At 44.3% G+C, this 17,299-nt stretch overlaps 1 protein-coding gene across 16 annotated transcripts in view; it reads left to right on the top strand.

The window, feature by feature from the left end:
• The window catches only part of DNM1 (dynamin 1), a 305,071-nt gene that overhangs the window by 233,981 nt on the left and 53,791 nt on the right, over window positions 1–17,299 (top strand). For all 16 annotated transcript variants that reach the window (XR_013273564.1, XR_013273522.1, XR_013273538.1 and 13 more), the window contains 2 exons: window positions 3,226–3,335; window positions 15,397–15,508. Coding sequence is in view for 13 of the 16 variants with exons in the window: in XM_077478763.1 (XP_077334889.1) it covers window positions 3,226–3,335; window positions 15,397–15,508 (222 nt within the window). In the remaining 3 variants the exon portion in view is untranslated. The remainder of the gene's footprint in view (window positions 1–3,225; window positions 3,336–15,396; window positions 15,509–17,299) is intronic.

Here is a 17,299-nt window from a genome sequence, read left to right as displayed (position 1 = left end):
AAATTAAATAACAACTCAGCAGCATATCGCTGCTGAGAAACTGATCCATCCTGGATTTACCATCTCACACTGTGTAGCAACCTAGGTGAGATGTACACCCCCTCGATCACTTCTCCAGTGACATGTCTACAATAGCTATACTGATCGTATATATATATATATATATATACTAGTGACACCAATAGTGTACGTCTACCATACACATATAATAGCCTCCACAAATGGGTACAGAACTGTGTATAAGAAAACCTCAGTTAAGAACCTTATCCAAGTTCAAAAAGGTGTGCAGATATACCAATAGGGAAATAAAGAATATAAAAAAGAGTATAAAGAAAAATAAATAATAATAAAACACACAAAACTAAAAAACCTTTAGAGTGCTATGTGAATAATTGTGATTAATTCCTCTACATGTAGGAATATAACATAAAATATCCTTGTATTTAATATTTATACTAACTCCCCCTATGAATAATATTCTCAGTCGATAGTGGTGCAGTGTAGACCCTATGTGAACTTATTACTATGAGTACCGGCTGATGTGAATTAAACCAAGGATTGTATAAGTCGCTCCGCTGTATGCTGTTGAGGGTTCCACCTGCCAGCTATAACCTCCACACTCTGCCCCAGGATTTGGTTCTTCGTGCAGGAAGAAAGGTCTTTGCCAGGTGCGATAATTCCTCAGAAAGGAGAAAAACCAGCTTTCATGGTATAGTATGTCTCCTGGGTATCTGACATACTATACCATGAAAGCAGTTTTTTCTCCTTTCTGAGGAATTATCGCACCTAACTAATAGTACAACTATCACTTGAAGGTAGCGCCAATAGCCCCCAATAACTATCTATATTAATTTTCAGGCACGGACTTTAACAAAAGCCCATGCACTTAGGGGTGGCTGCAACCTGTTTGCATCTTCTCTTCTCCGTGCAGTAGCACCTATTCCCTTCCTTATATATATATATTTCCTGCTGTTCTTATCTATCTCCATAAGCGCGGCTATTTTCATATATCTATCAATTAGAGTTAATTGACAACCGATCGGTAACATATTTGGGTAAAAAAAGGCATCTTAGAGAGTCCGAGTGTCTAAAAAGACGGGCAGCGGTTCACCAATCTGTGAGAAGCTACATCTAAAAACTGTCAAACAATTTCAAAATAATGTTCCATAATGTAAAATTGCTTTAAACATATCATCAGCTCAAGTACATAATATAATCAAAATATTCCCAGAATCTGGAGAAATCTCTGTGCGCAAAGGACAAGGCCGAAATGCAACATTGGTTGGCCCTTTTCTGGCCCTCAGACGGCGCTGTATTAACCGGTTCCTGACCGGCGCATGCCGATGTATGTTGGCAGAATGGCACGGCTGTGCAAATGGGCATACCTGTACGTCCCTTTGAATTTGCCGCCGTGCCATCGAGTGTGTGCCGGCCGGGAGCTCCGTGAGTAGAATCACGGGTCCCGTGGACATCTCACGGAGAGGAAGAATGGGGAAATGCTAATATAAACAAGAATCTCCCCATTCTGCCTTAGTGACACTGTCACTGATCATAGCTCCCTGTGATCGGGAGCTATGATCAGTGATGTGTCACGCATAGCCCATTCCCTCTACAGTTAGAACACATCCCTAGGACACACTTAACCCCTAAAGTGCCACCTAGTGTTAACCCCTTTACTGCCAGTCACATTTACACAGTAATCAATGCAATTTTAATCACACTGATCGCTGTATAAATTGAATGGTCCCAAAATCGTGCCAAAATTGTCCGTGTCCGCCATAATGTCGCAGTCACGAAAAAAACGCTGATCGCTGCCATTACTAGTAAAAAATAAAAAATAAAGACGCTATGACTTTTGCAAAAACCAATCAATAAACGCTTATTACGTTTGTTTTTAACCAAAAATATGTAGAAGAATACATATCGGCTTAAACTGAGGAGGTTTTTTTATATATTTTTAGGGGATGTTTATTATAGCAAAAAGCAAAAAATATAGCTTTTTTTTCAAAATTGTCGCTCTTTTTTTGTTTATAGTGCAAAAAATAAAAACCACAGAGTTAAAGCGATGCAGTGCCGAATCGCAAAAAGTGCTCTGGTCTTTAGCCAGCAAAATGGTTCAGGGCTTAAGTGGTTAAAAACAGGCATGCTACTTTGAGAGACATCACTGCATGGGCTCAGGAAAACTTTCACAAATCCCCCTGTCTGTGAACACAGTTTTCCATGCCATCCAGACATGGAAGTAAAAGCTCTGTCATGCAAAGAAGTAGCCATATCATATCTTAACATGATCTAGAAACACCACCATCTTCTCTGGGCCAAAGCTCATTTAAAATGGTCTGTTGCAAAGTGCAAAAATGTTCTGTGGTCAGCAGAAACCAAATGTAATCTTTTTGTCAACCATCGGCATGCGTCCTCCTGACAAAAGAGGGATCTTTCTGGCTTGTTATCAGCATTCAGTTCAGAATCAACTCTGATGGTATGGGAGTACAATAGTGTGTATGAAATGGGCAGTTTGCACATCTGTAAAGTCACCATCAATGCTGAAAGATATATCCAGGTTTTAGAGCAGCATATGCTCCCATGCAGACAATGTCTTTTTCAGGGAAGGCCTTGCATATTTAAGCAGGACAATGCTAAAGCTCATACTGCATCTATAACAACAGCATGGCTTCATAATAGAGTCCAGGTACTTAACTGGCCTGCCTGCAGTCCAGACTTTTCACCAATTGAAAATATTTGGTGCATATTGAAACAAAAAATATGACAAACAAGACACAGGACTATTGAGCAGTTAGAATCCTACATCAAGCAAGAATGTGACAACATTCCTCTCCCAAAACTCCATCAACTGGTCTTCTCAGTTCACAGATTTTTACAGTGTTAAAAGAAAGGGAGGATGCTACACTGGTAAACCTGGCCCTGTCCCAACTTTTTTGAGATGTGTTTCTGCCATTAGTTTCAAAATGGCCTTATTTTTTTTTTCTTAAAATGGCACATTTTCTCAGTTTAAACATTTAATATTTTCTGTTTCAATATGTTTTATTAAGTCCAACTATCAACTGCTGGAAAGTAGCATATTGTTTGTGGCAGAAAATACTAATTTTTACTATTACCAATGTAAGTAAATTAATTGAGAGCTTTTGTTTATCTATTTTGCATTTCCGGACCTTGCCATACATGCATTGTGCCTTAATTCTAATGTCATGCATCATTTGCCCTCTACAGGAGAAAGAGAAGAAGTACATGCTGCCCCTGGATAATCTAAAACTTAGAGATATTGAAAAGGGATTTATGTCCAGCAAGTACATTTTTGCCCTGTTCAATACTGAACAAAGGTGAGTGTTTTTTGTCTAGGTGTAATAATAATAATAAACGTCATTATATATAACGCCTTTAAAGTAGCTTCTCAAATCACTTTACAATGAAAACACAAGAAATACACAGGATAACAAGCAAAGAGAAACGATTAAGTGAAAGTTTGTCTAAAGAAAAAAGTTTTTAGATTTGATTTGAATGAGTTTGGATAAGTTGACTCTCCGATGTTATTTGGAAGGGAAATTCAGAATTTTGAGCATAGCAAGAGAAGGCTCTATCTCCCATCGAGTATAGGTGAGTAGAAGGGACACACAGAAGACCAGAATTTGATGAGCGGAGGTTACAAGGGGGGGGGGGTGTAAGATGATAAAAGTTCAGCGAGATAATGGGGGGGCAAGCCATGAAGAGCCTAATATGTGAGCAAGAGGATCTTAACCACTTCAATACAAGGCACTTATACACCTTCCTGCACAGGACAATTTTGAATGACAATTGTGTGGTCATGCTACACTGTACCCAAACAGAATTTTTATCATTTTGTTTCCACAAATAGAGCTTTCTTTTGGTGTTATTTGATCACCTCTGCGGTTTTTATTTTTTGCTAAACAAAAAAAAGACAGAAAATTTTGAAAAAAATAAAAGTTTTGGTTTTATTTCTGTTATAAAATTTTGTAAATAAGTAAGTTTTCTCTTTCACTGATGGGCACTGATAAGGTGGCACTGATAAGGCAGCACTGATGAGGTGGCACCAATGAGCGGGTATTGACGGACACTGACGATGGGCACTGGTAGGCAGCACTGATGGGTGGCACTGATATGAAACACTGGGCATTGATAAGCGGCACTGGTGAGCACTCAAGGGTGCCACAGGTGGGCACTGATAAGCGACAATGATGGGTATTGAAAGGATGAAAAGATGGGTACTTATGGGTGGCACTGATAGGCGGCACTGCTGGGCATTGATACATGGCACTGATGGGCACTGATACACAGTACTGATATGAGGCACTGATAGGCATTACTGGTGGCACTGGCAGTGGTAGGAATCCTCAGTGGGCACTGATTGGCAGCTGCCTGGGCACACATGTGCATTTCCCTGAGGGTCTAGGGGGGGCATACCTGGTGGTCCAGTGTGGTGGCATCCCTGGTGGTCCTGGGTGGGATCCGAGGGGGGAGGCTGTGCTAACAATCAGCACAGACCCTTCCCTATCAGGAGAGCCGCTGATCGGCTCTCCTCTACTCGTGTCTGTCAGATGTGAGTGAGGAAAAGCTGATCACCGGCACTTCCTATTTACATTGCGATCAACCGTGATTGGACACAACTGATCACGTGGTAAAGAGTCTCTATCAGACTCTCTACCTAGATCAGCGTTGCGGGGTGTCAGACTGACACACTGCAACAACAATCACCGCAATGTGTGCCCCCGGGGGCATGCAGCGGCTTAATATCCTGAGGAAGTCATATGACGCCCAGTCAGGATATTGAAACCACTTTTCCGCCATCATTCTGCTATATTGCGGGGGCGGAAAATGGTTAAAGTCTATGCAAAAACCTGATAGGAAACCAGTGCAGGGACTCCAGGATAGGGACAATATGATCATTTGCACCAGACAGAGTCAGGATTCTGACTTCAGAATTTTAAACATATTGAAGTTGATTAATAGTGGATTTAGGTACACCAGCGAGTAGAGCATTGCAGTAGTCAAGTTGGGGGGAACACAAATGTGTGGATTAGCTTTTCAGCTACAGTGTATGATAGCATAGGACACAGCCGATCAATATTTTTGAAGTGGGGAAAAAGATGTTCTGACAACATTTTGTACATTTGGACCAAAGGTTAAATTAACATCAAATATCACCCCTAGATTTTTCAATTTAGATTGAAGTTCAGGTACAGTGCCATCTATAGATAAGCTATTAGGACTGGCCTTACATAATTGATGGGGATGCCAATAAGCATGACTTCAATCCTGTCACAGTTTAATTGAGGGAAGTACACCACTTGCCACGTCGCCTGCCACCAGATGCAGCTTGTCACTTTCCACATCGCCTACCACCAGAGGAAGAATGTCACTTGCCACATCCCGGTGGTTGGAGACCCCTGGTCTACACAATCAAAGCAGAAATAAGATACAGTAGAATAAGTCTAGTTAGTGAGCCAGAATCAGAAGCTAACAGAAGGTCGTTAGTGATTTTTACCAAGGTGATTTCTGTGGTGTGCATTTGCCGAAAACCAGATTGGAGGGGGTCAAATAGGTTATTTAAAGTTAAGTGATTATGTAACTGAGATAACACAGCTCACTAAAGGATCTTGGCAAGGAAGGGTAAGTTAGATATTGGTCTAAAGTTGTTTAAATTGTCCAAAGCCATGTTGGGTTTTTTGGTACCACGGTGATCGTTTTGAGGATTGTTGATACAAGACTGGTGCTAAGAGAGTCATTTATGATATTGAGAATAATGGGGCATAGAGAGATAAAACAGGATTTAAATACATGGGTAGGAATAGGATCAAGTATGCGGGTGGAAAATGTCATATTAGAGACCAATTTAATCAGGGATGCAGTGTCAAGTAAGGAGAAGAACCAGTAAAACTAGGTGGGCCAGGAAATGAGGTGGATGAAACGTGGTGTAGTAAGAATCCGATGCCTTATTTTGGTGATTTTTAAGGAGAAAAAAAAATCTAGGAATGTGTTACAGAGCAGTGTTGAGCCTGATAATGTGGAGGAACTGCAGGATTTTAATATTCTGTCAATGGTACAGAAGTGTTGTCTAGGGTTGCTAAGATTTTTTTTTTTTCAATAGCATGGGAATAATAGTTTGATCTAGCAGTCTCAATTTTACCCTTATAGACACACAAATGGTCCTTCCAAGATTAATAATGGACAGTCAGGCCGGACTGGCGCCTATTACGCTCCAGTCTCAGCGAGATTGCCTTCATTGAACGTAGGTGAGCTTTTATACCACAGAGTCGGATGGAAGAATGATACGGTTTTCGTTTTTAGTGGGACAAAAGTGTCAAGAGAAGATGAAAGCACCTGATTAAGGACATCTATTTTGTCAACAAGGGTGGCAGAAGAGGAGTTGCAGGATAGGAAGGAATTTGCAAATTTGGGCTGATCAATAGAAGCTCAGTTGCGATTAATTTCAGATCGAGACATGGAGGTGTTAGAAATTGCTAGAATAGCTAGATGGGTAGACAGTCCTAAGTCAAGGGAAGAGCAGTCAGAGACAAAAGACTCATTAGCAATAATGATAAGGTCCAGGGTATGTCCTTTGATATGCGTGGAGGCGCAGACCAATTGAGTTGGATCAAAACATTTCAGTAGAGCCAAGAAAACTTTTGCTAAACTGGAAGACTTTGACTCAGTGTGTATATTAAAATCCCAAAGTATAATGATTCTTTTAAAACGAAGACATAAAAATTCAAGAAAATCTGCGAAATCTCGACAAGACTTGGGTGGTTGATAAACAGTGGCAATAGCAGATGAGTGGGGAACACAGACCTTGAGAGCAAGGCATTCAAAGTAAGACAGACAGGGAATAAAGTGTACAGCAAGCTGCAAATAACAACTATACCTTCACCTTTTCCCGAGAGATGTGGGAGGTTAAACAATCTGTACCTCAGGGGAGTGAGTTGGTTTATAAGGACGCCGCCATTTTGTTTGTGCCAGGTTTCAGTTAAGCACAGAAAGTTCAACTTATTACCTTCGATAAAGTCCGAAATCAGTAGTGCCTTGTTAATAGAGCGAGTGTTCAGGAGTGCTGATCTGGCCTTCCTTGGAGGATCTAGTGGAATCAGGGCATTGAGGCAGTACAGGTACTTGAAGGGGGGAGATCCAGTTCCACAAAGCCTGTATCTCTTTGGTCTTAAAAAAAAACCATTATATAGGAGATGAACCATAAAGGAAAGCATCAAACTTTCCAATATCATTGTCGCCGACATCCCAAAACGTGTAAATAGAAAGATCCCCTAACAAGCAAGGAGATCACAGTAACCCCCGGTACAGCAGGACTTTTAAGGCAGACCAAAACATGAGTAAAAAATATATTACAAATTTATTCACAAAAATAATACACAAAATCGTTTTATAGGACAGTATATAAATCCATACATATATCAATGCGTGGAATCATACATGTAAATATATAGTCTGCACAACATCAAAGGTTTCATATATGATTTTATAATGTGAACTCCAAAACTCCTGACATGTTTCAGGAAAACATTCCCTTCTTCAGAGGCATATCTAAGGAGAACAAATATCTGTAATAATTTATTTGTAAATGAACCAAACTACTGAAAATAAATCTCATATCAAGAGTAAATAGTTGTGTGTGAATATATATATATATATAAATGCATATAAAAAATGTCTGCCAGAATTATTGATAGATCACCCCATGGAGATGCACAGCCAGAAATTGCTAGGGACCCACAGGTGGCCTGCATCAAACCCCGACATAGTCTGTTTCCCCAGCAGCACAATATAAGACCTATCTCCATGTGTGGTGTCTAGGCAGTTGAACAGCACCCAAAAAAAACAATATTCCGGCAGAGATGATATGCACCTTTAGTGCATATCATCTACCAAGATATAGGAGAACTCGATTCAGGGAATCTAAAACTCCAATAAATCAATCCTAGTAGAAAATGGAGGCAGTTGAAAATAAAAAATGTATTGTATATTTGTAAAATTGTAATTGGTGTGAGAAGCAGCAGCAAAATGTGTCAGCCTTACCTCCACAGCCAGGAGGTGAAAGTAACACTGTGGAAATATCTGCTTATATAAACTAAGAGCATCAGCTTCTTTTTTTATATCAGAAAGGTTTTATGGAACCAAAATAAATTATAACAATCTGGTCAGAGCATCAATTTCTAGCAAACATCATAACCATATCTCATACCTTTTTAACAGTCAGATGCACCACCCAACACTCCCATTAGATAAGATTTTCTCCATCCCACAATGTGCCTAAGTAACCTATCACCAGATGAGAAAATTGCAATGCCTGGCTATTTCAGACTGGTGGCATTGCCTGATAGATTTATTGTTTGTTCAAACTTTAGCTGGCCAGAAGTCATGCATGGGGCCCATACACATGGAACTGACAGATGGGGTAACTATCCAGCTTTATGGTGGCAGAAGCAGATTCTGCAGGCATTGCATTGTTTGGACAGGTTTGAGAACCTTGTCTGATTGCTATTCCCCTGGATGTATTCAGCATAAATGTGAATGCCACTCAAAGCTATTTTCTCTTATATTCACCGACCGACACAGCTCCTCTCTGTAATAAAATGGGTTGTTAGCCCTATCACTAGGAGATACTAGGCAAAGTTGTAATACAACACTTCAGAACTCTTAGTTCCGCCCAGGGGGGTGGTCCTTCAGGCTACAATCCCCCACATTCTGCACCAGCAGCCTCAGTTTTTTTTTGCCTAGTGAAGGAGATAGACCTAGATACCCTGCGGGCCCTTAGGTCTGTGTTTTTTGATGCAGAAGCTTGGCTTTTTGCGCAAGATGAATGATCCTGTGATCTTCTATCAACAGCCGGCTGGGTGACAGGCTGGTTCACTTATCCTTGTAGTCTCCCCAGTCCGGCCATCGAGCACGTGCAGGACGCAGCTATGGCTCGGCAGGCCACGACATACCTCAGCTCCAGAGGTGGTCGGTAAGCTCCGGGGCATACATATGACCGGGCTACTGATGTCTGCGTCACAGTATGCCGGGCCAGTATCCTTCCCTGTACTGATCAGGAGTTGGCTAATATGGAATGTCTCCCAGCTCTTCAGGACTGGTAAGTACAGCTCTCCCTGTCTCGGCAGGGTTGAGCAGCTGGGCATTCCCTGGGAGGTCGATTCAGGGGCCCACTCACCCCCCTCTCTTCTCTCCCCTGTCCCTATTTCCCCTCCTTCCCCCCTCACGGGGGGGGGGGGGGGTGTGCATGGGTACTGAGCGGTGTGTGTGTGCTCCTGGGCTCTCACCTGAGTTTTGGCTGATTGGGGGCGCCTGGATCCTAAGTACTTAAACTCCCGGGGGGTGCCTGTGAGGTTTACCTGTGTGTCGGTGCTGCGCTGGGTCTCTGTCACATGTTTGTTTCTGTCTCTCATGGCGGCCATTTTCAGTGTGGCCAAAGGACAGCATGCTTCTGGGATTTTCCTGGTGATTCCCTATTCAGTACACTGGCGGCCATTTTCTTGAAGCCGGACCACGTTTTTGTGCTCTAGCAGCAGCTTCATGTGCCCTCGGCTTCCTGTTTGTCATTACTGAGCACTGGAGTCTATTCTTCTATGTAGTCTGAGCATGTTTTTCAGATCGCTCAGCGATCATTCACCAATCGTGCTGATGGACTGCCACTGACACAGTTTTGGTTCCTCTGCATCTGGGAGCGCTAGGGGTCTACAGGCACTGCTGTAAACAGTGCAGAACTCCTCAGGGCGGTGAGTCTGGCGGGTTAGAACCCCTCAGTCAGCAGCAGCAAGGAAGGTGGGACTGTCACTGTCCTAAGTCCCCTTTGGGTGCCAAACAGGGTAGGGTCAGCATTGCTTCAGAGACTGGTGTTTCTTCCCCTGAAATCCAGGCAATTGCGACCGGGTCACCTGCGGATGGCGCAGTCCCCATGAACACCCTGATGGCGGTCCTCAGTTCGTTCGTTGCCAAGATGGAGGCGGTGCGTGGGAAGAAAGGTGCTAAAAAGTAGCCCAGGCCCCCCCACCCGTCCTCTGGCGAGAGCTCTGACACAGACTCGGGTCCTGCTGAGGCCGGTGACCCCTGCTCTGTCTTGTCAGATGACGCTGACCAGGAGTGTGTAGACAGTGAGGATGAGTCCCCTTCTGGGTCCGTGCGCGACAAAGCGCTTGTTGGAGCACTTATCACAGCTGTGCGTGATACCCTGAAGATTCATGAGCCAGCGGATCCCTCTGCTGATGTACCGGTCCCTTTTGGGTCCCGCAAGCCAGCACGTTCACCTAAGGTATTCCCGTATCTGACTTATTTTGACAAGTACATTTACAAGGAATGGGGTCGCCCACAATGGACCTTTTCGGTCCCCAAATTCATGGCGGTGCGTTACCCCTTTGAGGAAAGCCTTCTCAAGAAATGGTCGGCTCCTCCGGTCGTGGACCCCCCAGTATCCAGGTTAAATAAAGTAACTACGATCCCGGTTGAAGGGACTCCTGCATTCAAGGATCCCACGGGCAGGAAGGCGGTGGCTCGTTACTTGTTTTACGGTTGTGGGGTCAGCCGTGCGACCTGTACTGGCATCTGCACTTGTTTCGCAGACACTGACTGAGTGGGCAAAACTTTTGCACCGCGAATTGGGAGAGCAACAGGCTTCCCCTGTCTGCGTGGAACTAGCAGAGTAACTAGTACAAGGCCTTAAGTACGTCTTTGACGCGGCCCTGGATACTCTCCCCCTGTTATCCAGGGCTTCAGTGTCAGCTGTGGTGCTGAGGCGCCTAATTTGGCTAAAATGCTGGTCGGCTGACCAGGCATCCAAAAAAGCCTTGATGGATCTTCCTTTCCTTGGCAACCGGCTCTTTGGGGCCTCGCTAGATGACATTATTAAAAATGCCACAGATGGTAAGAGTACTCTGCTCCCACTGGCCAGAAAAGCTAAGGAGCCACGCCGTAGGCAAGGACTCTCTTTTTCTGCTAACAAACGGCTTTTTCGTCCGACAGGAGTTTCGACAAAACGTCCCCAGCCCGAGAGGATGCCCACGGACGGTCGAAAACATCCCTGGAACCGCAAGCCTAATAAGCCTGCGAACAAAAGTGCTACCGCATGAAGGTTTGCCCCCACCCATGTCTCGGGTGGGGGGTCGCCTTCGGGAGTTTGCAGCCTGGTGGTCCTTCTGGTTATCCGACCAATGGGTCTGCGATCTGATTTCCACAGGCTACAAGATAGAGTTTCTCTCTTGGCCACCAAACAGATTCTTCCCCTCCAGCATACCCGTATCCCTGGTTTCCCGGGAGGCCCTGTTGGGGGCGGTAAGGGATTTGCTGAATTGCCGGTTGATTGTACCGGTTCCAGACTCGGAATGCTTCCAGGGGTTCTACTCAAATCTGTTTGTGGTTCCCAAGAAGGAAGGGGTACATCCAATCTTGGACTTAAAAGCCCTCAATCACTTTGTAAAAGTGCAGAGGTTCAGAATGGAATCAGTTTGCTCAGTAGTCACTGCGCTCCATCACGGGGTCTCCCTGGTGTCCTTAGACATCCAGGATGCGTACCTGCACATACCCGTATGCCTTCGACATCAAATGTTTCTGCGTTTTGCAGTCGGGGAAGCCCATTACCAATTTGTGGCTCTTCCCTTTGGTCTGGCATCAGCCCCCCGGGTCTTTACCAAGTTACTGGCTCCAGTTTTGGCGTTGCTGCGACAACGTGGGATCACGATTATGGGATACCTAGACTATCTCCTCCTGAGAGCATCTTCCACCTCAGAATTAGAGAATGTGGCAATCACTATGCAGACCCTGCAAGAATTTGGGTGGCTGTTGAACTTAAAGAAGTTGGTGCTTGTGCCGACCCAGCATCTGGAGTATCTAGGTTTGCTGTTGGCTGAGGGAAGCGAGAGTGTTTCTCCCTTCAGACAAATTGCAGACTCTCAGATCCACGGTCAAACTACTGATGAACCGCAAGTGGTCATCGCTCCGGTTTTGCATGTGAGTACTGGAACTCATGGTAGCCTCCTGCGAGGCAGTACCTTACGCCCAGTTCCACACCAGAGTTCTGCAGAAGGAGATCTTGTTAAAATGGAACAAATCTCAGTTGTCTCTAGATCGACAGATCCAGGTGAGCCAGGGACTCACTGATCTGGTGGTTGAGGTCCCCGGTGATTCAGTCCGAAAAATCGTTCCTTCCTCTGAAATGGACGGGGATAACAACGGACGCCAGTCTATCCGGCTGGGGTGGAGTGATGGGGGTTCAGTCGGCTCAGGGCCTCTGGTCGACAGAAGAATCCCAGTTGCCGATCAATCTGCTCAAATTGAGAGCGATCAGGCTGTGTCTCCACATATGGTCGATGAGACTTCAAGGGCGTCCGATCAGGATACAGTCAGACAACACCACGGCTGTGGCGTACGTAAATCCCCAAGGGGAAACAAGAAGCTCAGCTGCTGCATGGGAGGTCGCTGACATACTTCGTTGGGCAGAGCGACACGTACCGGCCCTGTCGGCCATTTACATCCCGGGAGTGGAGAACTGGCAGGCGGACTATCTGAGTCGACAGATGCTGAACCCAGGAGAATGGGCATTGCATCAGGAGATATTCAGGCTGCTGTGTCTGAAGTGGGGCACACCAGATGTGGATCTACTGACCTCCCGTCTCAATCGGAAGGTGCCAAGATTCGTGTCCAGGACAATTGATCCGTGGGCAGACGCGTCAGACGCGCTGGTGGCTCCGTGGGGTCAGTACCAGCTGATCTACTTCTTTCCTCCACTGAAACTGTTGCCACGTCTGCTTCGCAGAGTGGAAGCCGAGGGGATCCCAGTAATCCTGGTTGCCCCAGATCGGCCTCAGCATCCTTGGTACGCAGACCTGGTGCGTCTGGTGGCAGACGCTCCCTGGTGACTGCCGTTGCGAGAGGACCTCCTATCTCAAGGTCCAATTCTCCATCCTGCTTTACCAATGCTGGCTTTAACGGCATGGCTATTGAGAGCCAGGTGTTGAGGAACCGGAGTCTGTCGGACTCTGTGATTCTAACTATGTTGGGGGCACGGAAATCTTCTTCTCGGAAGATATACCATCGTACCTGGAAGGCCTACATCTCCATGTGTGAGGAGAAAGGATGGCATCCACTCTGTGTCCTAAGCCGAAGCACCCTAAGATGTGGTTAGGGCTCTGAAGGTGTATTTGTCTGCCACAGCTCCCTTTCGGAAGTCAGACTCACTGTTTGTTTCGGTGGCTGGTCCAAAGAAAGGCATGGCGGTCTTGTCGGCCACCATTTCCAGGTGGATCAGACAGATTGTAGTACAAGCCTACGCCTTGAAGGGGCAGGTGCCCCCCTTTCCGGTCACGGCCCACTCCACAAGGGCAATAGGAACGTCTTGGGCTTTCCGACACCAAGCGCCTGTCGCTCAGGTGTGTAAAGCGGCGACCTGGTCGTCTGTCCCTACGTTTACCAAGTTCTACAAGGTAGACATCAGTGCATCGGCTTATGCCTGTTTTGGCCGCAAAGTTTTGCAGGCTGCCGTGTAGTTGCAATTGACTATGCAATCCATGTTTTTTCCTGGTTTTTCGATAAAAACGCAGTACTGTTATGTTAAAGCGCTGTTTGCATTACTTCCGCATTCGCTGCGGTCTTGGGGATCACTCCTGTTGAGGGTACCCTGTTGTGCGTGGTGTTTTTTTCACGCACTGCTGTTTTTTTTTTGTGTGTATAGTTTCACTCGTTCCCACTGGCCATGGTGGATGAAGTTTTAGGCTGTTTTTTTCCCACCCCTCGTTTGGCACTGCTTGGGGATGTCCCATTTTGTTACAGAGAGGAGCTGTGTTGGCTGGTGAATATAAGAGAAAATAGGATTTTTTGTACTCACCGTAAAATCCTTTTCTCTGTAATTTACCGACCGACACAGCACCTCCTTTTTCTCTTTACGTTATACTGCTTGTTGACATACCGAGGCTGCTGGTGCAGAGTGTGGGGGATTGTAGCCTGAGGTACCACCCCCCTGGGCGGAACTAAGAGTTCTGAAGTGTTCTATTACAACTTTGCCTAGTATCTCCTAGTGATAGGGCTAACAACCCATTTTGTTAGAGAGGAGCTGTGTCGGTCGGTGAATTACAGAGAAAAGGATGTGAGTACAAAAATCCTATTTTTGTTGATACCTACTGCTGCATTGGGTGAAATCTTCAAATTGTTAGATTAAATTATGTTCTAATATTTATGGCAAGCTTACACAGATGCAGTGTGCGGTTTAGCATTGCCCTGCTGAAATATGCAAGGCCTTCCCTGTGTTGCACCTTTTTTTATGTCTTGTTCAGGGTGCTAGTGCTTGTAAGCTTTGTAGAGTTTTTGGGTATAAAGCCTCTAGTCCTAGAGGTCTACATACTTCCTGTTAGCCAGACCTCACTGTTAATCAGCTGTGCACAGGCATTTATATAAATGTGAGCTGCCTGATGCTCAGGGCTCTAACTGCTGTGGGTGAAATGATTGAGTGCTGAAACAATACTAAAAGCTGCATGTGCTGCCTGGTTTTTGTGAACCTATTAAGGGCCACTCTGTTAGTCCTGAACTGCCCTGAGTTTAGTTAAGTGGCTCAGACAAGCAGATTTTTTTTTAGGACGTGTAAATCTCTACTTGCTGTACAAAGCCTGTAAACCAGTGGTTCTCAACTCCTGTTCTCAGGACCCACTAACAGGCCAGGTTTTATGTATTACCTTGGGGAGATGCAGACTAGAATACTGCAATCACTGAGCAGCAAATGATATTACCATTTCAGTTATCTTACAAACCTGGCCTGTTAGTGGGTCCTGAGGACAGGAGTTGGGAACCACTGCTGTAAATTGTTTAATTATTACCTTTATGAATAAAAGAGAAGAACAAACCTTCTTATACTGTTCCTGGGTGTTCTTGTCTCATGCATGGTTTACTGCTGCCAAGACAAGTTGAACCTGTCCCCCTTAGACTAGCCAATTATTATTTTTTGTCTTGGACAGAATAGGGAAAGCTTAAGACCTCTGTCAGTTTTTTATTGCTATTTGTGCTTCTGATTTGGTGAGTTTCCCTCTTTATTCGTTCTGCTGACCATTGTCAGTGGGCCAGAAAGAGAAGGGAAATACAAACACTTTACAATTTAACAAGAAAAAGGGTTGAGGGGAAAACCTTTCAAAGGAGACACTTGTTCTGGTGACAACTGTCTACGAATAAATATCCCCATACTTTGAAAAAATTCCCTCTTACTTACTTACTTTTGCCTTTCCAGAAAGTAAAGGTAAATCTCCCCAGTAGGAAACCGGTATCAAGAAAAAAAAAACGGACAGGGGTTTTTTACCTTTTCCCCACCCTATACAATATGTCAATAGATGAGAACCAGTATTACTAATTCCAGAGGATGATCTTTGTGGTCTATGCTGTTTCCAGGAATGTTTACAAGGATTACCGCCAGTTGGAGCTGGCCTGCGAGACTCAGGAAGAAGTGGACAGTTGGAAGGCATCTTTCTTACGTGCTGGTGTCTATCCTGAGAGAGCTGTGGTATGTACAAGACTGAATAATGTTGGTGACATATTTTATTCCATGCTACTTTATTAAAAGTTCTAAGGATTTGGTTTTAAAGCAACTGTGTCTCAATACAAAACATGCACAGAAAAACTTCCCTTTATTGAGGACAGTAATTACCGTATTTATTGGCGTATAACACGCACAGGCATATAAAAAGGCGGGGAGTTTCAGGGAAAAAAAACGTTCCACAGCCCCATACACAGACCCCCTGCACTCCCAGGAGAACCAAAGTCTCCTGAGACAGCACTGCCAGCATAGTCTAAAGTTCTAAAAAAATCACTGCCAGCCCTTTCTCATACACTGCCCATCCTGTGTCAGTGTCATTGCAAACTGAAGCCTCCAAATACCTCATTAGTGCCATTCTTTCTTTGAACCAGTCACATGACTGCTCTTCTCTGGCGTTTCATGGATGGTCATGTGACCACTCTCCTCCTCCAATCTAAAGTTATACTCGGAGGAGGAGAGCGACTGGAAAGAACGGAGCTAATGAGGTATTTAGAGGCTTTGTTTTACGATACTGACACAGGAGGAGCAGTGTATGAGAAATGACTGGTAGTGATTTTTTCTTAACTTTAGACTATGCCAGCAGTGCTGTCCCAGGGCCAGGAGAGGCCTGACACCCCGTTGGTAAAAAAAGAAAATATTGGCGTATAACACGCACGGTTTGCCCTCTATTTTCAGGGGGGGAAAGTGCGTGTTATAAGCCGATAAATAAGGTACTTACTTTTTCCTTTCCTGCCCTGCTGAACTCGATGCTGTAAAATCATCCCCCTAAGTATGCTGGGAAACCCATACTTCCAGTAGTGTCACTCTCCTCGGTCCCCTGCAGGTCATAGTGATTCCTTTCTCTACCCTCCTCTGAATAAAGGATTCAGTAAAGATATGAAGGTCAGCAGGAGAAACCACTGAGGAATCCTGGAGATTTACACGTCTTGAAAGGCCAGTTTTCCAGTGATTCTTGCAAGTTGTTTTTTTTTTTTTTTTTTTTTTTTTTTAGGGGAAAGGATTTGTTGCATATATTTGTATAGTGACTGGGTCACTTTAATGAATTTCCATCACTGAGGCCTATGGAACTAATAACATCCCCTTTTCAAAGAAAATATTTTTTAATTACTGGGCCTACCCTGGTCTAGAACATTGTGACATTGTGTGTGTTTACCTCTGCGGCCTATAGGCAGAAGCCTACTGTACCTAACAGCAAATCCAGCCCTGTTAATTAAATTATAGTACTGAATTTCAGACAATCCAAGACCTGACACAATATATGTTGTTTGTCTGTGTCCCTGAATGATTTGTTACTGGGACTGGTCCATTTGTTACTGGTCATTTGTTTATGCTCTTATGCTTTTGCCTCAACACTTGCTGCTTATTTATTGACCTCTTGGTGTTCTAAAAACCTTGTTCTTATCCAAATACCAATTATTTATATTTTTTTGTAAATAAGAACCCACACAATCATTAATATGCTCACCACCAAAATGTACGACTGGAAGATGTTTTCAGTTTTCCAAATGTTTTTTTTTTTCTTTTTGCACAAAGCAGTTGAATCTACTGCATGCTAAACAATTGATTGCTATTATTAGACTGACCACTAACAAAAAAAATTGCACTGGTTTTTGATAAAATACTAATTGGTTTTAAACGGCAATAAGTATGAGGTTATGTGAGGTGTCTCTTGACAACAGACCAAGGAGCCATTCGAGGTGGAGATCAAGAATCTTTTTAGGAGAAAGAGCACCTATTAATGAGAAATAAAAGGCTGCA

The sequence above is a fragment of the Lithobates pipiens genome, unplaced genomic scaffold, assembly GCF_037356315.1.
Source record: "Lithobates pipiens isolate NorthernLeopardFrog02 unplaced genomic scaffold, aLitPip1_a1.2 Scaffold_1, whole genome shotgun sequence".
Classification (NCBI taxonomy): domain Eukaryota; kingdom Metazoa; phylum Chordata; class Amphibia; order Anura; family Ranidae; genus Lithobates; species Lithobates pipiens.
The sequence above is the reverse complement of the archived record's forward strand: the minus strand, read 5'-3'. Positions and strand labels throughout refer to the sequence as shown.